The 27921-nt window shown below is 49.7% G+C and overlaps 1 protein-coding gene across 3 annotated transcripts; it reads right to left on the bottom strand.

The window, feature by feature from the left end:
- Positions 1-27921, bottom strand: LOC139749637 (uncharacterized). Of its 3 annotated transcripts, none has more exons than XM_071663792.1 (3): positions 27538-27842; positions 9865-9938; positions 1-1093 (listed from the first exon to the last, which is right to left on the bottom strand). In XM_071663792.1, the coding sequence occupies exons 1-3, from the start codon at positions 27748-27750 to the stop codon at positions 1075-1077; spliced, it is 306 nt and encodes a 101-aa protein (XP_071519893.1). In that variant the 5' UTR covers positions 27751-27842; the 3' UTR covers positions 1-1074. The 3 variants fall into 3 exon arrangements, with proteins under 3 accessions (XP_071519893.1, XP_071519894.1, XP_071519895.1); XM_071663793.1 differs by lacking the exon at positions 1-1093 and adding an exon at positions 3335-3359 and having other exon boundaries at positions 27538-27921; XM_071663794.1 differs by lacking the exon at positions 1-1093 and adding an exon at positions 4683-4716 and having other exon boundaries at positions 27538-27921.

Genomic DNA, 27921 nt, shown 5'->3' with positions numbered 1-27921 from the left:
TTTATAGAACTAGTCTTCTGCTGGCCAGTATAATGTTTATTCATTAAGAAATCATCAAACATACATCTGCCTATTGAAAGGTCTGGTTGACCGAGGAAAGGTCTGGTTGACCGAGGAAAGGTCTGGTTGACCGAGGAAAGGTCTGGTTGACTGAGGAAAGGTCTGGTTGACTGGGGAAAGGTCTGGTTGACTGGGGAAAGGTCTGGTTGACTGGGGAAAGGTCTGGTTGACTGGGGAAAGGTTTGGTTGACTGGGGAAAGGTTTGGTTGACTGGGGAAAGGTCTGGTTGACTGGGGAAAGGCCTGGTTGACCGGGGAAAGGTCTGGTTGACTGGGGAAAGGTCTGGTTGACTGGGGAAAGGCCTGGTTGACCGAGGAAAGGTCTGGTTGACCGGGGAAAGGTCTGGTTGACTGGGGAAAGGTCTGGTTGACTGGGGAAAGGTCTGGTTGACTGAGGAAAGGCCTGGTTGACCGGGGAAAGGTCTGGTTGACTGGGGAAAGGTCTGGTTGACTGGGGAAAGGTCTGGTTGACTGGGGAAAGGTCTGGTTGACTGGGAAAGGTCTGGTTAACTGGGGAAAGGTCTGGTTGACTGGGGAAAGGCCTGGTTGACCGGGGAAAGGTCTGGTTGACTGGGGAAAGGTCTGGTTGACTGGGGAAAGGTCTGGTTGACTGGGGAAAGGTCTGGTTGACTGGGAAAGGTCTGGTTGACTGGGGAAAGGTCTGGTTGACTGGGGAAAAGTCTGGTTGACTGGGGAAAGGTTTGGTTGACTGGAGAAAGGTGTGGATGAATGATACTGAGATATGAAATCATTCTCCTATGAGGCATGAGGGAGGTGATGGAGGGGATGTGTGGTGTTGGAGGAGATGTGTCGTGTGAGAGGTTGTCTTGGAGATGAGAAGATGTGTTGGAGGAGGTGTGAGAGGATGTGTTGGAGGAGGTGGGGGCAGGAAGGTAGGCAGCGTCAGTATAAGCCATCAGTATGTGTGGGGCAGACAGCACACATGACTCTCTCTGGTGGTGGGCAGGGCGGCCATCTTGCCGGGTCCAGTCCTGTTGTGGTCCTCAACGTTGCCTCATAACATCCTCCGCTGCCTGTAATGTTATCTTAGTTACGTCAAAACATCCTCCGCTGCCTGTAATGTTATCTTAGTTACGTCATAACATCCTCCGCTGCCTGTAATGTTATCTTAGTTACGTCATAACATCCTCCCATGCCTGTAATGTTATCTTAGTTACGTCATAACATCCTCCCATGCCTGTAATGTTATCTTAGTTACGTCATAACATCCTCCGCTGCCTGTAATGTTATCTTAGTTACGTCATAACATCCTCCGGTGCCTGTAATGTTATCTTAGTTACGTCATAACATCCTCCGCTGCCTGTAATGTTATCTTAGTTACGTCATAACATCCTCCCATGCCTGTAATGTTAGTTACGTCATAACATCCTCGCTGCCTGTAATGTTATCTTAGTTACGTCATAACATCCTCCGCTGCCTGTAATGTTATCTTAGTTACGTCATAACATCCTCCGCCGCCTGTAATGTTATCTTAGTTACGTCATAACATCCTCCCATGCCTGTAATGTTAGTTACGTCATAACATCCTCCGCTGCCTGTAATGTTATCTTAGTTACGTCATAACATCCTCCGCTGCCTGTAATGTTATCTTAGTTACGTCAAAACATCCTCCGGTGCCTGTAATGTTATCTTAGTTACGTCATAACATCCTCCCATGCCTGTAATGTTATCTTAGTTACGTCAAAACATCCTCCGGTGCCTGTAATGTTATCTTAGTTACGACATAACATCCTCCGCTGCCTGTAATGTTATCTTAGTTACGTCACAACATCCTCCCATGCCTGTAATGTTATCTTAGTTACGTCAAAACATCCTCCGGTGCCTGTAATGTTATCTTAGTTACGTCATAACATCCTCCGCTGCCTGTAATGTTATCTTAGTTACGTCATAACATCCTCCGCTGCCTGTAATGTTATCTTAGTTACGTCAAAACATCCTCCGGTGCCTGTAATGTTATCTTAGTTACGTCATAACATCCTCCACTGCCTGTAATGTTATCTTACGTCATAACATCCTCCGCCGCCTGTAATGTTATCTTAGTTACGTCATAACATCCTCCGCCGCCTGTAATGTTATCTTAGTTACGTCATAACATCCTCCCATGCCTGTAATGTTAGTTACGTCATAACATCCTCCGCTGCCTGTAATGTTATCTTAGTTACGTCACAACATCCTCCCATGCCTGTAATGTTATCTTAGTTACGTCATAACATCCTCCCATGCCTGTAATGTTATCTTAGTTACGTCATAACATCCTCCCATGCCTGTAATGTTATCTTAGTTACGTCATAACATCCTCCGCTGCCTGTAATGTTATCTTAGTTACGTCATAACATCCTCCGCCGCCTGTAATGTTATCTTAGTTACGTCATAACATCCTCCCATGCCTGTAATGTTATCTTAGTTACGTCACAACATCCTCCCATGCCTGTAATGTTATCTTAGTTACGTCACAACATCCTCCCATGCCTGTAATGTTATCTTAGTTACGTCACAACATCCTCCCATGCCTGTAATGTTATCTTAGTTACGTCATAACATCCTCCCATGCCTGTAATGTTATCTTAGTTACGTCATAACATCCTCCATGCCTGTAATGTTATCTTAGTTACGTCATAACATCCTCCGCTGCCTGTAATGTTATCTTAGTTACGTCCATAACATCCTCCGCCGCCTGTAATGTTATCTTAGTTACGTCATAACATCCTCCCATGCCTGTAATGTTAGTTACGTCATAACATCCTCCGCTGCCTGTAATGTTATCTTAGTTACGTCATAACATCCTCCGCTGCCTGTAACGTTATCTTAGTTACGTCATAACATTCTCCCATGCCTGTAATGTTAGTTACGTCATAACATCCTCCGCTGCCTGTAACGTTATCTTAGTTACGTCATAACATCCTCCGCTGCCTGTAATGTTATCTTAGTTACGTCATAACATCCTCCGCTGCCTGTAATGTTATCTTAGTTACGTCACAACATCCTCCCATGCCTGTAATGTTATCTTAGTTACGTCACAACATCCTCCCATGCCTGTAATGTTATCTTAGTTACGTCATAACATCCTCCCATGCCTGTAATGTTATCTTAGTTACGTCATAACATCCTCCCATGCCTGTAATGTTATCTTAGTTACGTCATAACATCCTCGGCTGCCTGTAATGTTATCTTAGTTACGTCATAACATCCTCCCATGCCTGTAATGTTATCTTAGTTACGTCATAACATCCTCCGCTGCCTGTAATGTTATCTTAGTTACGTCATAACATCCTCCGCTGCCTGTAATGTTATCTTAGTTACGTCACAACATCCTCCCATGCCTGTAATGTTATCTTAGTTACGTCACAACATCCTCCCATGCCTGTAATGTTATCTTAGTTACGTCATAACATCCTCCCATGCCTGTAATGTTATCTTAGTTACGTCATAACATCCTCCCATGCCTGTAATGTTATCTTAGTTACGTCACAACATCCTCCGGTGCCTGTAATGTTATCTTAGTTACGTCATAACATCCTCCCATGCCTGTAATGTTATTTACGTCATAACATCCTCCCATGCTTGTAATGTTATGTTAGTTACGTCATAACATCCTCCCATGCCTGTAATGTTAGTTACGTCATAACATCCTCCCATGCCTGTAATGTTATGTTAGTTACGTCACAACATCCTCCGGTGCCTGTAATGTTAGTTACGTCATAACATCCTCCCATGCCTGTAATGTTATGTTAGTTACGTCATAACATCCTCCCATGCCTGTAATGTTATCTTAGTTACGTCATAACATCCTCCCGTGCCTGCAATGTTATGTTAGTTACGACATAACATCCTCCCATGCATGTAATGTTATGTTAGTTACGTCATAACATCCTCCCATGCCTGTAATGTTAGTTACGTCATAACATCCTCCCATGCCTGTAATGTTAGTTACGTCATAACATCCTTCCATGCCTGTAATGTTAGTTACGTCATAACATCCTCCCATGCCTGTAATGTTACTTACGTCATAACATCCTTCCATGCCTGTAATGTTAGTTACGTCATAACATCCTCCCATGCCTGTAATGTTAGTTACGTCATAACATCCTTCCCATGCCTGTAATGTTAGTTACGTCATAACATCCTCCCATGCCTGTAATGTTACTTACGTCATAACATCCTTCCATGCCTGTAATGTTAGTTACGTCATAACATCCTCCCATGCCTGTAATGTTAGTTACATCATAACATCCTCCCATGCCTGTAATGTTAGTTACGTCATAACATCCTCCCATGCCTGTAATGTTAGTTACATCATAACATCCTCCCATGCCTGTAATGTTAGTTACGTCATAACATCCTTCCATGCCTGTAATGTTAGTTACATCATAACATCCTCCCATGCCTGTAATGTTAGTTACGTCATAACATCCTTCCATGCCTGTAATGTTAGTTACATCATAACATCCTCCCATGCCTGTAATGTTACTTACGTCATAACATCCTCCCATGCCTGTAATGTTAGTTACATCATAACATCCTCCCATGCCTGTAATGTTAGTTACGTCATAACATCCTCCCATGCCTGTAATGTTACTTACGTCATAACATCCCTCCATGCCTGTCATGTTAGTTACGTTATAACATCCTCCGATGCCTGTAATGTTAGTTACGTCATCATTAAGAAGAAACATTTGCAAAATCTATCATGAACTTGTGCCAATATATCTATATATTGTTTTGTTCTCTATCCACATTATAAACATTGCCGAAGAAAAATTTACTGAATGTATATTTATGTTTGAGGACAATATGTGGTGTGAGGTGGTTTGATCGAGTAAGTAACGTAAGGGTAAGAGAGATGTGTGGAAATAAAAAGAGTGTGGTTGAGAGAGCAGAAGAGGGTGTTTTGAAATGGTTTGGGCACATGGAGAGGATGAGTGAGGAAAGATTGACCAAGAGGATATACGTGTCGGAGGTGGAGGGAACGAAGAGAAGTGGGAGACCAAATTGGAGGTGGAAAGATGGAGTAAAAAAGATTTTGAGTGATCGGGGCCTGAACATGCAGGAGGGTGAAAGGCGTGCAAGGAATATAGTGAATTGGAACGATGTGGTATACCGGCGTCAACATGCTGTCAGTGGATTATACCAGGGCATGTGAAGCGACAGGAATGAATAAGGGCAGACTATGAATTATGTACATGTGTATATATGTATATGTCTGTGTGTGTATATTGTATACGTTGCGATGTATAGGTATGTATATGTGCGTGTGTGGACGTGTATGTATATACATGTGTATGTAGGTGGGCTGGGCCATTCTTTCATCTGTTCCTTGCGCTACCTCGTTAACGTGGAGGACAGCGACAAAGTATAATAATATAAAAAAAAAATATTTATGTCTCAGGACGTGTCTGATCTTAGTACAAACTTGGTGAATATTGTGTTGTTACAACACCCAGACCAGCACCACACCAGACCAGACCAGCACCACACCACACCACCACACCAGACCAGACCAGCACCACCAGACCAGCACCACACCAGACCAGCACCATACCACACCAGCACCACACCACACCAGACCAGCACCACACCAGCACCACACACCAGACCAGACCAGCACCACACCACACCACACCACACCAGACCAGACCAGCACCACACCAGACCAGCACCATACCACACCAGCACCACACCAGACCAGACCAGCACCACACCAGCACCACACAGACCAGCACCATACCAGACCAGCACCACACCAGCACCACACCAGACCAGCACCACACCACACCACACCAGCACCACACCAGACCAGACCAGCACCACACCAGCACACACACCACCAGCACCACACCACACCAGCACCACACCACACCAGCACCACACCACACCAGCACCTACACCACACCAGCACTACACCACACCAGCACTACACCACACCAGCACTACACCACACCAGCACTACACCACACCAGCACCACACCACACCAGCACCACACCACACCAGCACCACATCACACCAGCACCACACCACACCAGACCAGCACCACACCAGACCAGCACTACACCACACCAGCACCACACCACACCAGCACCACACCACACCAGCACCACACCACACCAGCACCACACCACACCAGCACCACACCACACCAGCACCACACCACACCAGCACTACACCACACCAGCACCACACCACACCAGACCAGCACCACACCACACCAGCACCACACCACACCAGCACCACACCAGCACCAGCACTACACCACACCAGCACCACACCACACCAGCACTACACCACACCAGCACCACACCACACCAGCACACACCAACCAGCACCAGACACCACACCAGACCAACACCAGCACACACCAACAAAACCAACACCACACACACCAGACCACACACACACACCAACCACACCAACAACCACACCACACACCCCCACACAACCGCACCACACCAACCACCACCACCCCACACCACAACCACACAACACACACCACACACCAGCACCACAACCAGCAACACCAACCACACCACACACACCACACCACACACACCACACCAACCCACACCAACCAGACCCACCCCAACCACACACCACCCACCACACCACCCACACCACACAACCCACACACCACACCACCACCAACCACACACACCACAACCCACACCACACCAACACACCACACCACACCACACCAGCACACACCAGCACACACACCACACCAACAGCACCACACCACACCAACCACCCAACCACACACACACCAACCAGCACCACCAACCAGCCACACACCACACAAACCAGACACCCACACCAGACCAAACACCACACCAACACCACACCACACCACACAACCACACCAACCACACCACACCAGACCAACCACACCACACCACACACCACACCACACCACACACACCAACCAGACCACAGCACCACAACACACCAACCACACCACACCAGACCAGCACCACACCACACCAAACAACCACACCACACCAACCAGCACCACACCAACCAGCACACACCACACAACCAGCACACAACACACACACAACCAGACCACACCACACCACACCACACAGACCAACCAACAACGCACCACACCAACACACCACCAACCAACAACCACACCAGACCGCACCACACCAACCAGACACACCAACCAGCACACCACAGACCAGCACCAACCAACCAGCACACACCACACCACACACACCAACCACACCCAGCACACCACACCACCAGACCACAACCAACCAACAGACACACCACACCAAGCACCACACACACCACACCACACCACACAACCAACACACCACACACACACACACACAACCAGCACCACACCAACCACACCACACACACCAGACACACCACACAAACAACACACCACACACACAGACACACACACCACACCAGACCACACACAACCACACCACACCACACCACACCAACCAGACCACACCACACACCACACACCACACCACACCACACACACCACCAGCACCACACCACCCACACCCACCACCAACACACACCACACCCACCACACCAACCACACCACACCACACCACACCACCAGCACAACAACCAGCACACACAACACACCACACCACAGCACTACACCATACAGCATACACCACACCAGCACCACACCAACAGCACACACCACACCCACAACCACACCAGCACACACACAGACCACACCACGCACACAAACACAGCACTACACCAACCAGCACACACCAACCAGCACACACCAACCAGCACACACACCAACCAGCACTACACCAAACAGACACACCAACCAGCACACACCACACCAGCACCACACCACACCAGCACCACACCACACCAGCACTACACCACACCAGCACTACACCAACACCAGCACCACACCAGACCAGCACTACACACACCAGCACCACACCACACCAGCACTACCACCACACCAGCACCACACCACACCAGCACTACACCACACCAGCACACAACACACCAGCACCACACCACACCAGCACCACACCACACCAGCACACAACACACCAGCACCTACACCACACCAGCACTACACCACACAGCACCACACCACACCAGCACTACACCACACCAGCACTACACCACACCAGCACTACACCAGCACCAGCACCTACACACCACCAGCACTACACCACACCAGCACTACACCACACCAGCACCACACACACCAGCACCTACACCACACCAGCACCACACCACACCAGCACCTACACCACACCAGCACCACCACAACCAGCACCACACCACACCAGCACTACACCACACCCAGCACTACACCACACCAAGCACCACACCAGACCACACCACACCAGCACTACACCACACCAGCACCACACCACACCAGCACCACACCACACCAGCACTACACCACACCAGCACACACCACACCAGCACCACACCACACCAGCACTACACCACACCAGCACCACACCACACCAGCACTACACCACACCAGCACTACACCACACCAGCACCACACCACACCAGCACCACACCACACCAGCACTACACCACACCAGCACCACACCACACCAGCACTACACCACACCAGCACTACACCACACCAGCACTACACCACACCAGCACCACACCACACCAGCACTACACCACACCAGCACAACACCACACCAGCACCACACCAGACCAGCACTACACACCAGCACCACACCACACCAGCACCACACCACACCAGCACCACACCACACCAGCACTACACCACACCAGCACCTACACCACACCACACCAGCACTACACCACACCAGCACTACACCACACCAGCACCACACCACACCAGCACCACACCACACCAGCACACCAGACCAGCACTATACCACACCAGCACTACACCACACCAGCACTACACCACACCAGCACTACACCACACCAGCACCACACCACACCACACCAGCACCACACCAGACCAGCACTATACCACACCAGCACCACACCACACCAGCACTATACCACACCAGCACCACACCACACCAGCACCACACCACACCAGCACCACACCACACCAGCACTACACCAGACCAGCACTACATCACACCAGCACTACACCACACCAGCACCACACCACACCAGCACCACACCACACCAGCACCACACCAGACCAGCACTATACCACACCAGCACCACACCAGACCAGCACTATACCACACCAGCACTACACCAGACCAGCACTACATCACACCAGCACTACACCACACCAGCACCACACCACACCAGCACCACACCAGACCAGCACTACACCACACCAGCACCACACCAGCACTACACCATAACAGCACTACACCACACCAGCACCACAATAGCCGTATTGCATGGGTAGGGGGTTAGGGTAAGGGTCGAAGTTTTGGGTTAAAGGTAAGGATGTTGTGGAAGGGTAGGGGTGGGGTTTACCTGAGGGAGTGTTGGGTTAAGGGTCGGGGTGTTGTGGAAGGGTAGGGGTGGGGTTTACCTGAGGGAGTGTTGGGTTAAGGGTCGGGGTGTTGTGGAAGGGTAGGGGTGGGGTTTACCTGAGGGAGTGTTGGGTTAAGGGTCGGGGTGTTGTGGAAGGGTAGGGGTGGGGTTTACCTGAGGGAGTGTTGGGTTAAGGGTCGGGGTGTTGTGGAAGGGTAGGGGTGGGGTTTACCTGAGGGAGTGTTGGGTTAAGGGTCGGGGTGTTGTGGAAGGGTAGGGGTGGGGTTTACCTGAGGGAGTGTTGGGTTAAGGGTCGGGGTGTTGTGGAAGGGTAGGGGTGGGGTTTACCTGAGGGAGTGTTGGAGCCGCTGGTCGGTGTTCATGTTGCTTGGGTTTACATCTGACGTCTCATCCATCAGGTCCTGCCAACAAACACAAACAAATACATGAACAAATACACCCAGGTATTCTGAAGCTGATCGACAAATACTTGAAAACTTTGCCCATGGAAGGCAAAAGCAAACACATGAACTTATATATCCACAGGTCGTAGAACAAAGGAATAGTTCCATGAACAAAGACATCCAGGCGCCATGGAAAGGACGAACAAATACAGGAATTGCACTCAGGGGCCGTGAAAAGAGACGAGTACATGAGCAACTATACCCATGTGCCATGGAATATATAAACAAATACAGGAACAAATACACCCACGGCCATAGAACTGATAAACAAATATATAAACAACGAGACCGGGTTATAGTGATGGGTGATTTGAATGCAAAGGTGAGTAATGTGGCAGTTGAGGGAATAATTGGTATACATAGGGTGTTCAGTGTTGTAAATGGAAATGGTGAAGAGCTTGTAGATTTATGTGCTGAAAAAGGACTGGTGATTGGGAATACCTGGTTTAAAAAGCGAGATAGACGTAAGTATACGTATGTAAGTAGGAGAGATGGCCAGAGAGCGTTATTGGATTACGTGTTAATTGATAGGCGCGCGAAAGAGAGACTTTTGGATGTTAATGTGCTGAGAGGTGCAACTGGAGGGATGTCTGATCATTATCTTTTGGAGGCGAAGGTGAAGATTTGTAGGGGTTTTCAGAAAAGAAGAGAGAATGTTGGGGTGAAGAGAGTGGTGAGAGTAAGTGAGCTTTGGAAGGAGACTTGTGTGAGGAAGTACCAAGACAGACTGAGTACAGAATGGAAAAAGGTGAGAGCAGAGGACGTAAGGGGAGTGGGGGAGGAATGGGATGTATTTAGGGAAACAGTGATGGCTTGCACAAAAGATGCTTGTGGCATGAGAAGCGTGGGAGGTGGGCAGATTAGAAAGGTAGGGAGTGGTGGGATGAAGAAGTAAGATTATTAGTGAAAGAGAAGAGAGAGGCATTTGCACGATTTTTGCAGGGAAATAATGCAAATGACTGGGAGATGTATAAAAGAAAGAGGCAGGAGGTCAAGAGAAAGGTGCAAGAGGTGAAAAAGAGGGCAAATGAGAGTTGGGGTGAGAGAGTATCATTAAATTTTAGGGAGAATAAAAAGATGTTTTGGAAGGAGGTAAATAAAGTGCGTAAGACAAGGGAACAAATGGGAACTTCAGTGAAGGGGGCGAATGGAGAGGTGATAACAAGTAGTGGTGATGTGAGGAGATGGAGTGAGTATTTGGAGGTTTGTTGAATGTGTTTTATGATAGAGTGGCAGATATAGGGTGTTTTGGTCAAGGTGGTGTGCAAAGTGAGAGGGTTAGGGAGAATGATTTGGTAGACAGAGGAGAGGTAGTAAAAGCTTTGCGGAAGATGAAAGCCGACAAGGCAGCGGGTTTGGATGGTATTACAGTGGAATTTATTAAAAAGGGGGTGACTGTATTGTTGACTGGTTGGTAAGGTTATTTAATGTATGTATGACTCATGGTGAGGTGCCTGAGGATTGCCGGAATGCTTGCATAGTGCCATTGTACAAAGGCAAAGGGGATAAAAGTGAGTGTTCAAATTACAGAGGTATAAGTTTGTTGAGTATTCCTGGTAAATTATATGGGAGGGTATTGATTGAGAGGGTGAAGGCATGTACAGAGCATCAGATTGGGGAAGAGCAGTGTGGTTTCAGAAGTGGTAGAGGATGTGTGGATCAGGTGTTTGCTTTGAAGAATGTATGTGAGAAATACTTAGAAAAGCAAATGGATTTGTATGTAGCATTTATGGATCTGGAGAAGGCATATGATAGAGTTGATAGAGATGCTCTGTGGGAGGTATTAAGAATATATGGTGTGGGAGGCAAGTTGTTAGAAACAGTGAAAAGTTTTTATCGAGGATATAAGGCATGTGTATGTGTAGGAAGAGAGGAAAGTGATTGGTTCTCAGTAAATGTTGGTTTGCGGCAGGGGTTCTCCATGGTTGTTTAATTTGTTTATGGATGGGATTGTTAGGGAGGTGAATGCAAGAGTTTTGGAGAGAGGGGCAAGTATGCAGTCTGCTGTAGATGAGAGAGCTTGGGAAGTGAGTCAGTTGTTCGCTGATGATACAGCGCTGGTGGCTGATTTGGGTGAGAAACTGCAGAAGCTGGTGACTGAGTTTGGTAAAGTATGTGAAAGAAGAAAGCTGAGAGTAAATATGAGTAAGAGCAAGGTTATTAGGTACAGTAGGGTTGAGGTACAAGTCAATTGGGAGGTAAGTTTGAATGGAGAAAAACTGGGGGAAGTGAAGTGTTTTAGATATCTGGGAGTGGATTTGGCAGCGGGTGGAACCATGGAAGCGGAAATGAATCATAGGGTGGGGGAGGGGGTGAAAGTTATGGGAGGGTTGAAGAATGTGTGGAAGTCGAGAACGTTATCTCGGAAATCAAAAATGGGTATGTTTGAAGGAATAGTGGTTCCAACAATGTTGTATGATTGCGTGGCGTGGGCTATAGATAGGGTTGTGCGGAGGAGGGTGGATGTGCTGGAAATGAGATGTTTGAGGACAATATGTGATGTGAGGTGGTTTGATCGTGTAAGTAATGAAAGGGTAAGAGAGATGTGTGGTAATAAAAAGAGCGTGGTTGAGAGAGCAGAAGAGGGTGTTTTGAAATGGTTTGGTCACATGGAGAGAATGAGTGAGGAAAGATTGACAAAGAGGATATATGTGTCAGAGGTGGAGGGAACGAGGAGAAGTAGGAGACCAAATTGGAGGTGGAAAGATGGAGTGAAAAAGATTTTGAGTGATCGGGGCCTGAACATGCAGGAGGGTGAGGTGCGTGCAAGGAATAGAGTGAATTGGAACGATGTGGTATACCGGGGTCGACGTGCTGTCAATGGATTGAACCCTGGGCTTGTGAAGCGTCTAGGGTAAACCATGGAAAGTTGTGTGGGGCCTGGATGTGGAAGGGGAGCTGTGGTTTCGGTGCATTATACATGACAGCTAGAGACTGAGTGTGAACGAATGGGGCCTTTGTTGTCTTTTCCTAGCGCTACCTCGCGTACATGCGGGGAGAGGGATTTGTTATTTCATGTGTGGCGGGGTGGCGATGGGAATGAATAAAGGCAGACAGTATGAATTATGTACATGTGTATAATATATGTATGTGTCTGTGTGTGTATATATATGTGTACATTGAGATGTATGGGTATGTATATTTGCGTGTGTGGACGTGTATGTATATACATGTGTATGGGGGTGGGTTGGGCCATTCTTTCGCCTGTTTCCTTGCGCTACCTCGCTAACGCGGGAGACAGCGACAAAGCAAAAGAAAATAATGAATAAATAATAAACAACTACACTCAAGGCCGTCGAACATACAAACAAATACATGCACAACTACACACACACACACACACACACACACACACACACACACACACATACACACACACACACACCGCGAAACATAAACAAATCCATGAACAAGCACACGAAATGAACGTAAAAAAATACACACGAGGTCAAGTGCAACACAGACCATAATGAACACAAGACCTGGACAGGTCGTCTCACAACACAGACCATAATGAACACAAGACCTGGACAGGTCGTCTCACAACACAGACCATAATGAACACAAGACCTGGACAGGTCGTCTCACAACACAGACCATAATGAACACAAGACCTGGACAGGTCGTCTCACAACACAGACCATAATGAACACAAGACCTGGACAGGTCGTCTCACAACACAGACCATAATGAACACAAGACCTGGACAGGTCGTCTCACAACACAGACCATAATGAACACAAGACCTGGACAGGTCGTCTCACAACACAGACCATAATGAACACAAGACCTGGACAGGTCGTCTCACAACACAGACCATAATGAACACAAGACCTGGACAGGTCGTCTCACAACACAGACCATAATGAACACAAGACCTGGACAGGTCGTCTCACAACACAGACCATAATGAACACAAGACCTGGACAGGTCGTCTCACAACACAGACCATAATGAACACAAGACCTGGACAGGTCGTCTCACAACACAGACCATAATGAACACAAGACCTGGACAGGTCGTCTCACAACACAGACCATAATGAACACAAGACCTGGACAGGTCGTCTCACAACACAGACCATAATGAACACAAGACCTGGACAGGTCGTCTCACAACACAGACCATAATGAACACAAGACCTGGACAGGTCGTCTCACAACACATACCGTGATGAACACAAGACCTGGACAGGTCGTCTGACAACCTAACTACGTCAAGTAAAACTTAGTTACACCAAGACAAGAAACACCTAACTACACCAAGACAAGAAACACCTAACTACACCAAGACAAGTAACACCTAACTACACCAAGACAAGTAACACCTAGCTACACTAAGACAAGTAGCACCTAACTACACCAAGACAAGTAACACCTAGCTACACCAAGACAAGTAGCACCTAACTACACGAAAACAAGTAACACCTACCTACACCAAGACAAGAAACACCTAACTACTCCAAGACAAGTAACACCTAGCTACACCAAGACAAGAAACACCTAGCTACACCAAGACAAGTAACACAGCTACACCAAGACAAGTAACACCTAGCTACACCAAGACAAGAAACACCTAGCTACACCAAGACAAGTAACACCTAGCTACACCAAGACAAGTAACACCTAGCTACACCAAGACAAGAAACACCTAGCTACACCAAGACAAGTAACACCTAGCTACACCAAGACAAGTAACACCTAGCTACACCAAGACAAGTAACACCTAGCTACACCAAGACAAGTAACACCTAGCTACACCAAGACAAGAAACACCTAGCTACACCAAGACAAGTAACACCTAGCTACACCAAGACAAGTAACACCTAACTACATCAAGACAAGTAACACCTAACTACTCCAAGACAAGTAACACCTAGCTACACCAAGACAAGTAACACCTAGCTACACCAAGACAAGTAACACCTAGCTACACCAAGACAAGTAACACCTAGCTACACCAAGACAAGTAACACCTAGCTACACCAAGACAAGTAACACCTAGCTACACCAAGACAAGTAACACCTAGCTACACCAAGACAAGTAACACCTAGCTACACCAAGACAAGTAACACCTAGCTACACCAAGACAAGTAACACCTAGCTACACCAAGACAAGTAACACCTAACTACACCAAGACAAGTAACACCTAGCTACACCAAGACAAGTAACATCTAACTACACCAAGACAAGTAACACCTAGCTACACCAAGACAAGTAACACCTAACTACACCAAGACAAGTAACACCTAGCTACACCAAGACAAGTAACACCTAGCTACACCAAGACAAGTAACACCTAACTACACCAAGACAAGTAACACCTAGCTACACCAAGACAAGTAACACCTAGCTACACCAAGACAAGTAACACCTAGCTACACCAAGACAAGTAACACCTAGCTACACCAAGACAAGTAACACCTAACTACACCAAGACAAGTAACACCTAGCTACACCAAGACAAGTAACACCTAGCTACACCAAGACAAGTAACACCTAGCTACACCAAGACAAGTAACACCTAGCTACACCAAGACAAGTAACACCTAGCTACACCAAGACAAGTAACACCTAGCTACACCAAGACAAGTAACACCTAGCTACACCAAGACAAGTAACACCTAGCTACACCAAGACAAGTAACACCTAGCTACACCAAGACAAGTAACACCTAGCTACACCAAGACAAGTAACACCTAGCTACACCAAGACAAGTAACACCTAACTACACCAAGACAAGTAACACCTAGCTACACCAAGACAAGTAACACCTAACTACACCAAGACAAGTAACACCTAGCTACACCAAGACAAGTAACACCTAGCTACACCAAGACAAGTAACACCTAACTACACCAAGACAAGTAACACCTAACTACACCAAGACAAGTAACACCTAGCTACACCAAGACAAGTAACACCTAACTACACCAAGACAAGTAACACCTAACTACACCAAGACAAGTAACACCTAACTACACCAAGACAAGTAACACCTAACTACACCAAGACAAGTAACACCTAACTACACCAAGACAAGTAACACCTAACTACACCAAGACAAGTAACACCTAACTACACCAAGACAAGTAACACCTAACTACTCCAAGACAAGTAACACCTAGCTACACCAAGACAAGTAACACCTAGCTACACCAAGACAAGTAACACCTAGCTACTCCAAGACAAGTAACACCTAGCTACACCAAGACAAGTAACACCTAGCTACACCAAGACAAGTAACACCTAGCTACACCAAGACAAGTAACACCTAGCTACACCAAGACAAGTAACACCTAGCTACACCAAGACAAGTAACACCTAACTACACCAAGACAAGTAACACCTAGCTACACCAAGACAAGTAACACCTAGCTACACCAAGACAAGTAACACCTAGCTACACCAAGACAAGTAACACCTAGCTACACCAAGACAAGTAACACCTAGCTACACCAAGACAAGTAACACCTAGCTACACCAAGACAAGTAACACCTAACTACACCAAGACAAGTAACACCTAACTACACCAAGACAAGTAACATCTAGCTACACCAAGACAAGTAACACCTAGCTACACCAAGACAAGTAACACCTAGCTACACCAAGACAAGTAACACCTAGCTACACCAAGACAAGTAACACCTAGCTACACCAAGACAAGTAACACCTAGCTACACCAAGACAAGTAACACCTAGCTACACCAAGACAAGTAACACCTAGCTACACCAAGACAAGTAACACCTAGCTACACCAAGACAAGTAACACCTAACTACTCCAAGACAAGTAACACCTAACTACTCCAAGACAAGTAACACCTAGCTACACCAAGACAAGTAACACCTAGCTACACCAAGACAAGTAACACCTAATTACACCAAGACAAGTAACACCTAGCTACACCAAGACAAGTAACACCTAGCTACACCAAGACAAGTAACACCTAGCTACACCAAGACAAGTAACACCTAGCTACACTAAAACAAGTAACACCTAGCTACACCAAGACAAGTAACACCTAGCTACACCAAGACAAGTAACACCTAGCTACACCAAGACAAGTAACACCTAGCTACACCAAGACAAGTAACACCTAGCTACACCAAGACAAGTAACACCTAGCTACACCAAGACAAGTAACACCTAGCTACACCAAGACAAGTAACACCTAACTACACCAAGACAAGTAACACCTAGCTACACCAAGACAAGTAACACCTAGCTACACTAAGACACTTGCATTATTTCCCTGCAAAAATCGTCCAAATGCCTCTCTCTTCTCTTTCACTAATAATCTTACTTCATCCCACCACTCACTACCCTTTCTAATCTGCCCACCTCCCACGCTTCTCATGCCACAAGCATCTTTTGAAAAAGCCATCACTGCTTCCCTAAATACATTCCATTCCTCCCCCACTCCCCTTACGTCCTTTGTTCTCACCTTTTTCCATTCTGTACTCAGCTCTCCTGGTACTTCCTCACGCAAGTCTCCTTCCCAAGCTCACTTACTCTCACCACTCTCTTCACCCCAACATTCTCTCTTCTTTTCTGAAAACCTCTACAAATCTTCACTTTCGCCTCCACAAGATGATGATCAGACATCCCTCCAGTTGCACCTCTCAGCACATTAACATCCAAAAGTCTCTCTTTCGCGCGCCTATCAGTTAGCACGTAATCCAAGAACGCTATCTGGCCATCTATCCTACTTACATACGTATACTTATGTATATATCTCTTTTTAAACCAGGTATTCCCAATCACCAGTCCTTTTTCAGCACATAAATCTACAAGCTCGTCACCATTTCCACTTACAACACTGAACACACCATGTACACCAATTATTCCCTCAACTGCCACATTACTCACCTTTGCATTCAAATCACCCATCACTATAACCCGGTCTCGTGCATCAAAACTACTAACACACTCACTCAGTTGCTTCCAAAACACTTGCCTCTCATGATCTTTCTTCTCATGCACAGGTGCATATGCACCAATAATCACCCATATCTCTCCAACCACTTTCAGTTTTACCCATATCAATCTAGAGTTTACTTTCTTACACTCTACCACATACTCCCACAACTCCTGTTTCAGGAGTATTGCTACTCCTTCCCTTGCTCTTGTCCTCTCACTAACCCCTGACTTTACTCCCCAGACATTCCCAAACCACTCTTCCCCTTTACCCTTGAGCTTCGTTTCACTCAGAGCCAAAACATCCAGGTTCCTTTCCTCAAACATACTACCTATCTCTCCTTTTTTCACATCTTGGTTACATCCACACACATTTAGACACCCCAGTCTGAGCCTTCGAGGAGGATGAGCACTCCCCGCGTGACTCCTTCTTCTGTTTCCCATTTTAGAAAGTTAAAATACAAGTCCACGGGGAAAATGAAACACGATAAGTTCCCATCATTTTCCCGTGGACTCATAAGAATATCTTGATCACGCGCAAAATTGTGATCCTTTCCGTTATATATATATATATATATATATATATATATATATATATATATATATATATATATATATATATATATATATATATATATTTCTTTTTATACTTTGTCGCTGTCTCCCGCGTTTGCGAGGTAGCGCAAGGAAACAGACGAAAGAAATGGCCCAACCCCCCCCCATACACATGTATATACATACGTCCACACACGCAAATATACATACCTACACAGCTTTCCATGGTTTACCCCAGACGCTTCACATGCCTTGATTCAATCCACTGACAGCACGTCAGCCCCGGTATACCACATCGCTCCAATTCACTCTATTCCTTGCCCTCCTTTCACCCTCCTGCATGTTCAGGCCCCGATCACACAAAATCTTTTTCACTCCATCTTTCCACCTCCAATTTGGTCTCCCTCTTCTCCTTGTTCCTTCCACCTCCGACACATATATCCTCTTGGTCAATCTTTCCTCACTCATTCTCTCCATGTGCCCAAACCATTTCAAAACACCCTCTTCTGCTCTCTCAACCACGCTCTTTTTATTTCCACACCTCTCTCTTACCCTTACGTTACTCACTCGATCAAACCACCTCACACCACACATTGTCCTCAAACATCTCATTTCCAGCACATCCATCCTCCTGCGCACAACTCTATCCATATATATATATATATATATATATATATATATATATATATATATATATATATATATATATATATATATATATTTATATATGAACAGACATCAAGAAAAGGTGACCACTTACCGTCACCCTAACGTGTGGTCTGACGTACTGGACAAAGACAAAACCTCCCCCGTACAGTACAACACGAGGGGTCACACCAGTGTACAACTCCCTCCCCGTACAGTACAACACGAGGGGTCACACCAGTGTACAACTCCCTCCCAGTACAGTACAACACGAGGGTTCACACCAGTGTACAACTCCCTCCCCGTACAGTACAACACGAGGGGTCACACCAGTGTACAACTCCCTCCCCGTACAGTACAACACGAGGGGTCACACCAGTGTACAACTCCCTCCCAGTACAGTACAACACGAGGGTTCACACCAGTGTACAACTCCCTCCCCGTACAGTACAACACGAGGGGTCACACCAGTGTACAACTCCCTCCCAGTACAGTACAATACGAGGGGTCACACCAGTGTACAACTCCCTCCCAGTACAGTACAACACGAGGGGTCATACCAGTGTACAACTCCCTCCCAGTACAGTACAACACGATGGGTCACACCAGTGTACAACTCCCTCCCAGTACAGTACAACACGAGGGGTCACACCAGTGTACAACTCCCTCACCGTACAGTACAACACGAGGGGTCACACCAGTGTACAACTCCCTCCCAGTACAGTACAATACGAGGGGTCACACCAGTGTACAACTCCCTCCCAGTACAGTACAATACGAGGGGTCACACCAGTGTACAACTCCCTCCCAGTACAGTACAATACGAGGGGTCACACCAGTGTACAACTCCCTCCCAGTACAGTACAACACGAGGGGTCACACCAGTGTACAACTCCCTCCCAGTACAGTACAACACGAGGGGTCACACCAGTGTACAACTCCCTCCCCGTACAGTACAACACGAGGGGTCATACCAGTGTACAACTCCCTCCCAGTACAGTACAACACGATGGGTCACACCAGTGTACAACTCCCTCCCAGTACAGTACAACACGAGGGGTCACACCAGTGTACAACTCCCTCACCGTACAGTACAACACGAGGGGTCACACCAGTGTACAACTCCCTCCCAGTACAGTACAACACGAGGGGTCACACCAGTGTACAACTCCCTCCCAGTACAGTACAACACGAGGGGTCACACCAGTGTACAACTCCCTCCCAGTACAGTACAATACGAGTGATTACACCAGTGTACAACTCCCTCCCCGTACAGTACAACACGAGGGATTACACCAGTGTACAACTCCCTCCCAGTACAGTACAACACGAGGGATTACACCGGTGTACAACTCCCTCCCCGCACAGTAAAAGACAAGTGGCCATACCCATGTACATCTCCCTCCCCGTAAAGTGCAAGACAAGGGGTCACACCAGTGTACAACTCCATCCTCGTACTGTATAAGACAAGGGGTCACACCAGTGTACATCTCCCTCCCCCTACAGTACAAGACAAGAGGTCACACCAGTGTGCAACTCTCCCCGTACAGTACAAGACAAGGGGTCACACCAGTGTAGACCTGCCTCCCCGTACAGTACAAGGACAAGGGTCACACCAGTGTAGACCTGCCTCCCCGTACAGTACAAGACAAGGGTCACACCAGTGTGCAACTCTCTCCCCGTACAGTACAAGGCAAGGGGTCACACCAGTGTAGACCTGCCTCCCCGTACAGTACAAGACAAGGGTCACACCAGTGTAGACCTGCCTCCCCGTACAGTACAAGACAAGGGTCACACCAGTGTAGACCTCCCTCCCCGTACAGTACAAGACAAGGGCCACACCAGTGTAGACCTCCCTCCCCGTACAGTACAAGACAAGGGCCACACCAGTGTAGACCTCCCTCCCTGTACAGTACAAGACAAGGGTCACACCAGTGTAGACCTCCCTCCCTGTACAGTACAAGACAAGGGTCACACCAGTGTAGACCTCCCTCCCCGTACAGTACAAGACAAGGGTCACACCAGTGTAGACCTCCCTCCCTGTACAGTACAAGACAAGGGCCACACCAGTGTAGACCTCCCTCCCCGTACAGTACAAGACAAGGGCCACACCAGTGTAGACCTCCCTCCCTGTACAGTACAAGACAAGGGTCACACCAGTGTAGACCTCCCTCCCTGTACAGTACAAGACAAGGGTCACACCAGTGTAGACCTCCCTCCCCGTACAGTACAAGACAAGGGCCACACCAGTGTAGACCTCCCTCCCTGTACAGTACAAGACAAGGGCCACACCAGTGTAGACCTCCCTCCCCGTACAGTACAAGACAAGGGTCACACCAGTGTAGACCTCCCTCCCTGTACAGTACAAGACAAGGGTCACACCAGTGTAGACCTCCCTCCCCGTACAGTACAAGACAAGGGCCACACCAGTGTAGACCTGCCTCCCCGTACAGTACAAGACAAGGGTCACACCAGTGTAGACCTCCCTCCCCGTACAGTACAAGACGAGGGTCACACCAGTGTAGACCTCCCTCCCTGTACAGTACAAGACAAGGGTCACACCAGTGTAGACCTCCCTCCCTGTACAGTTCAAGACAAGGGCCACACCAGTGTAGACCTCCCTCCCTGTACAGTACAAGACAAGGGTCACACCAGTGTAGACCTCCCTCCCTGTACAGTTCAAGACAAGGGCCACACCAGTGTAGACCTCCCTCCCTGTACAGTACAAGACAAGGGTCACACCAGTGTAGACCTCCCTCCCCGTACAGTACAAGACAAGGGTCACACCAGTGTAGACCTCCCTCCCTGTACAGTACAAGACAAGGGTCACACCAGTGTAGACCTCCCTCCCTGTACAGTTCAAGACAAGGGCCACACCAGTGTAGACCTCCCTCCCTGTACAGTACAAGACAAGGGTCACACCAGTGTAGACCTCCCTCCCTGTACAGTTCAAGACAAGGGCCACACCAGTGTAGACCTCCCTCCCTGTACAGTACAAGACAAGGGCCACACCAGTGTAGACCTCCCTCCCTGTACAGTACAAGACAAGGGCCACACCAGTGTAGACCTCCCTCCCTGTACAGTACAAGACAAGGGTCACACCAGTGTAGACCTCCCTCCCTGTACAGTTCAAGACAAGGGCCACACCAGTGTAGACCTCCCTCCCTGTACAGTACAAGACAAGGGCCACACCAGTGTAGACCTCCCTCCCTGTACAGTACAAGACAAGGGCCACACCAGTGTAGACCTGCCTCCCCGTACAGTACAAGACAAGGGTCACACCAGTGTAGACCTCCCTCCCTGTACATTTCAAGACATGGGTCTCAGCTGTGTAGACCTTACACTACAAGAGATAGGTCACAGCTGAGTAGAACTCCCTCCCTATACAGTACAACACGTGAGGTCACACATGTTTAGAACTAACCCGCAGAGTACAATGGATAGGTCACATCTATGTAGAACTCCCTCCCCATAGAGCACACGACATGGGGTCACACCTGTTTAGAACTTCCTCCCCATACAGTACAAGGGATGGGGGTCGCGCCACTGTACAACTCCCTCTTCATACAGTTTAAGAGGGGGTCACACCAGTGTAGAGCTCTTTCCCCGTACAGTACAAGAGAAGGTCACACCAGAGTAGAACTCTCTCCTCGTACGGTAGAAGAGATTGGCCATACCAGTGTACAACTCCCCTTAAAGTATGAGACACTGGGTCACACCTGTTAAGAACTCCCTCCCCGTAGAGTACAAGGGATGGGGGGTCACAGCTATGTAGAACTCCCTCCCGTACAGTGCAAGACATGGGGTCACACTTATTTAGAACTCCCTCCCCATACAGTTCCAGGGATAGGATAATAACAGTATAGAACTCCCTCCCCATACTGAATAAGAAATAGGGTCACACCAGTGTAGAACTCCCCCTCCGTACTGTTCAAGAGATGGGGGTCAAACCAGTGTAGAACTTACTCCCCGTGCAGTACAAGAGGGGGTAACACCAGTGTAGAACTCCCTCTCCGTGCTGTAGAAGAGATGAGCCTTACCAATGTAGAACTCTCTCCCCACACAGTATGAGGCATGGGGTCATACCAGGGCAGAACTCCCCGTACAGCACAAAAGAAAGGGTCACATCAGCATAGAACACCCTCACAGTACAAGAGATGGGGTCACGCCAGTGTAGACTTCCCTCCGTACAGTAAAAGAGATAGGGACTCCACAAGTGTAGAACTGCCTCCTCGTACAGTACAAGAGTGCGTCACATCATTGTAGAACTCCCTTCCCGTATAGTACGAGATGGGGGTCACACCAGAGTAAAACCTTCCGTGCAGTAACAGAGATGGGATCCCACCAGTGTAGAATTCCCTCGCCATACTGTACAAGACACTGGGTCACACCATTGTAGAACTCCCTCCCCGTACAGTAAAAAAGATGGGATCACACCAGTGTAGAACTCTTCCCGTACTGTACCAGAAAGTGGGTCACACCAGTGTAAAACTCCCTCCCCGTACAGTACAAGAGATGGTGCCCCACCAGTGTACAACTCCCTCCCCGTACAGTACAAGAGATGGTGCCCCACCAGTGTACAACTCCCTCCCCGTACAGTGCAAGAGATGGGGCCCCACCATTGTACAACTCCCTCCCCGTATAGTACAAGAGATGGGGCCCCACCAGTATACAACTCCCTCCCCGTATAGTACAAGAGATGGGGCCCCACCATTGTACAACTCCCTCCCCGTACAGTACAAGAGATGGTGCCCCACCAGTGTACAACTCCCTCCCCGTATAGTACAAGAGATGGGGCCCCACCAGTGTACAACTCCATCCCCGTATATTACAAGAGATGGGGCCCTACCATTGTACAACCCCCTCCCCGTACAGTACAAGAGATGGTGCCCCACCAGTGTACAACTCCCTCCCCGTATAGTACAAGAGATGGGGCCCCACCAGTGTACAACTCCATCCCCGTATAGTACAAGAGATGGGGCCCCACCATTGTACAACTCCCTCCCCGTATAGTACAAGAGATGGGGCCCCACCATTGTACAACTCCCTCCCCGTACAGTACAAGAGATGGGGCCCCACCATTGTACAACTCCCTCCCCGTACAGTACAAGAGATGGGGCCCCATCAGTCTAGAACTCCCTCCCTGTACAGTATAAGACATGGGGTCACCAGTGTAGAACTCTTTCGCCGTACTGTACAAGAGATTGGGGTCACACCCGTGTAGAACTCACCATGATCTGGAAGGGGAATCACACCAGTATAGAACTCCTCGTACTATACAAGAGAGGGGATGATACCAATGTAGACTTGTCTCCCCGTAAAATAGATGGGGCCCCACCAGTGCAGAGCTCCCTCCCTGTACAGTACAAGAGATGGGGTCTAGTACACTGTCCAGCCACAATGAGGGGAAGGTCCAGTACCCTGGCCAGCCTCGTTGAGGGGAAGGTACAGTACCCTGGCCAGCCTCACAGAGGGGAAGGTCCAGTACCGTGGTCAGCCACAGTGAGGGAAGGCCTAGTACCCTGGCCAGCCTCACTGAGGGGAAGGTCCAGTACCCTGGCCAGCCACAGTGAGGGGAAGGTACAGTACCCTGGCCAGCCTCGTTGAGGGGAAGGTCCAGTACCCTGGCCAGTCACAGTGAGGGGAAGGTACAGTACCCTGGCCAGCCTCACTGAGGGGAAGGTCCAGTACCCTGGTCAGCCACAGTGAGGGGAGGCCTAGTACCCTGGCCAGCCTCACTGAGGGGAAGGTCCAGTACCCTGGCCAGCCACAGTGAGGGGAAGGTACAGTGCCCTAGCCAGCCTCACTGAGGGAAAGGTCCAGTACCCTGGCCAGCCACAGTGAGGGGAAGGTACAGTACCCTGGGCAGCCACAGTGAGGGGAAGGCCTAGTACCCTGGCCAGCCTCACTGAGGGGAAGGTCCAGTACCCTGGCCAGCCACAGTGAGGGGAAGGTACAGTACCCTGGCCAGCCACAGTGAGGGGAAGGTATAGTACCCTGGCCAGCCTCACTGAGGGGAAGGTACAGTACCCTGGGCAGCCACAGTGAGGGGAAGGCACAGTACCCTGGCCAGCCACAGTGAGGGGAAGGTACAGTACCCTGGTCAGCCACAGTGAGGGAAGGCCTAGTACCCTGGCCAGCCTCACTGAGGGGAAGGTCCAGTACCCTGGCCAGCCACAGTGAGGGGAAGGTTTAGTACCCTGGCCAACCTCACTGAGGGGAAGGTACAATACTCTGGCTAGCCACAGTGAGGGGAAGGTACAGTACCCTGGCCAGCCTCACTGAGAGGAAGGTACAGTACCCTGGCCAGCCACAGTGAGGGGAAGGTACAGTACCCTGGCCAGCCTCACCGAGGGGAAGGTACAGTACCCTGGCCAGCCACAGTGAGGGGAAGGTACAGTGCCCTGGCCAGCCACAGTGAGGGGAAGGTCCAGTACCCTGGCCAGCCACAGTGAGTGGAAGGTCCAGTACCCTGGCCAGCCACAGTGAGGGGAAGGTCCAGTACCCTGGCCAGCCTCACTGAGGGGAAGGTACAGTACCCTGGCCAGCCACAGTGAGGGGAAGGTCCAGTACCCTGGCCAGCCTCACTGAGGGGAAGGTCCAGTACCCGGGCCAGCCACAGTGAGGGGAAGGTCCAGTACCCTGGCCAGCCACAGTGAGGGGAAGGTCCAGTACCCTGGCCAGCCACAGTGAGGGGAAGGTCCAGTACCCTGGCCAGCCTCACTGAGGGGAAGGTCCAGTACCCTGGCCAGCCACAGTGAGGGAAAGGTACAGTACCCTGGCCAGCCACAGTGAGGGGAAGGTACAGTACCCTGGCCAGCCACAGTGAGGGGAAGGTCCAGTACCCTGGCCAGCCACAGTGAGGGAAAGGTACAGTACCCTGGCCAGCCACAGTGGGGGGAAGGTCCAGTACCCTGGCCAGCCACAGTGAGGGGAAGGTCCAGTACCCTGGCCAGCCACAGTGAGGGGAAGTTCCAGTACCCTGGCCAGCCACAGTGAGGGGAAGGTCCAGTACCCTGGCCAGCCACAGTGAGGGGAAGGTTCAGTACCCTGGCCAGCCACAGTGAGGGGAAGGTCCAGTACCCTGGCCAGCCACAGTGAGGGGAAGGTCCAGTACCCTGGCCAGTCACAGTGAGGGGAAGGTCCAGTACCCTGGCCAGCCACAGTGAGGGGAAGGTCCAGTACCCTGGCCAGCCACAGTGAGGGGAAGGTCCAGTACCCTGGCCAGCCACAGTGAGGGGAAGGTCCAGTACCCTGGCCAGCCACAGTGAGGGGAAGGTCCAGTACCCTGGCCAGCCACAGTGAGGGGAAGGTCCAGTACCCTGGCCAGCCACAGTGAGGGGAAGGTCCAGTACCCTGGCCAGCCACAGTGAGGGGAAGGTCCAGTACCCTGGCCAGCCACAGTGAGGGAAAGGTACAGTACCCTGGCCAGCCACAGTGAGGGGAAGGTCCAGTACCCTGGCCAGCCACAGTGAGGGGAAGGTCCAGTACCCTGGCCAGCCACAGTGGGGGGAAGGTCCAGTACCCTGGTCAGCTACAGTGAGGGGAAGGTCCAGTACCCTGGCCAGCCACAGTGAGGGGAAGGTCCAGTACCCTGGCCAGCCACAGTGAGGGGAAGGTCCAGTACCCTGGCCAGCCTCACTGAGGGGAAGGTACAGTACCCTGGCCAGCCACAGTGAGGGGAAGGTACAGTACCCTGGCCAGCCACAGTGAGGGGAAGGTCCAGTACCCTGGCCTGCCACAGTGAGGGGAAGGTTCAGTACCCTGGCCAGCCACAGTGAGGGGAAGGTCCAGTACCCTGGCCAGCCACAGTGAGGGAAAGGTACAGTACCCTGGCCAGCCAGAGTGAGGGGAAGGTCCAGTACCCTGGCCAGCCACAGTGAGGAGAAGGTCCAGTACCCTGGCCAGCCACAGTGAGGGGAAGGTCCAGTACCCTGGTCAGCTACAGTGAGGGGAAGGTCCAGTGCCCTGGCCAGCCACAGTGAGGGGAAGGTCCAGTACCCTGGCCAGCCACAGTGAGGGGAAGGTCCAGTACCCTGGCCAGCCTCACTGAGGGGAAGGTCCAGTACCCTGGCCAGCCACAGTGAGGGGAAGGTCCAGTACCCTGGCCAGCCACAGTGAGGGGAAGTTCCAGTACCCTGGCCAGCCACAGTGAGGGGAAGGTCCAGTACCCTGGCCAGCCACAGTGAGGGGAAGGTCCAGTACCCTGGCCAGCCTCACTGAGGGGAAGGTCCAGTACCCTGGCCAGCCACAGTGAGGGGAAGGTCCAGTACCCTGGCCAGCCACAGTGAGGGGAAGGTACAGTACCCTGGCCAGCCACAGTGAGGGGAAGGTCCAGTACCCTGGCCAGCCACAGTGAGGGGAAGGTACAGTACCCAGTGGTGAGGGGTCGGCAGGTACAGGTGTAGTGAAACATTAAGAATGGTCAGGACTTACTGCCAGGTGGGAGGCTACTTGAGCCAAGGTGTTGAGCCTGACGTCCCTGCAGATGTCAGCCTCAGGGTCAGCTCGCGGACTTGCCAGCGGGATGGTGGCAGCTCCTGACCTCTTGCCTTGAGGCACCCAGGAGCGGGAGAAGGTGATCTGTGCCATGGTGGGGCCCAGAGCCAGGCACAAGACAGCTGTCATCACTTGCCAGCCTACCATCATGTGCCGCTGTGGTGCTGGAGGAGGTGGAGGTGGTGGAGTGCTGGTGTGTCTAGCTGGACGTTCCAGGCTGGACTTGTGGCAGCGCCTCACCTGCCTCACCTTATATATAGTGGCTCTCCTCCCTGTAGGCCCCGCCTACTGTCACCTTATTGGCTGATAATCTTGCACGGT

Source organism: Panulirus ornatus, chromosome 7 (assembly GCF_036320965.1).
Source record: "Panulirus ornatus isolate Po-2019 chromosome 7, ASM3632096v1, whole genome shotgun sequence".
Lineage (NCBI taxonomy): Eukaryota > Metazoa > Arthropoda > Malacostraca > Decapoda > Palinuridae > Panulirus > Panulirus ornatus.
Note: the sequence above shows the minus strand (reverse complement) of the source record. Positions and strands in the feature narration are given on the sequence as shown.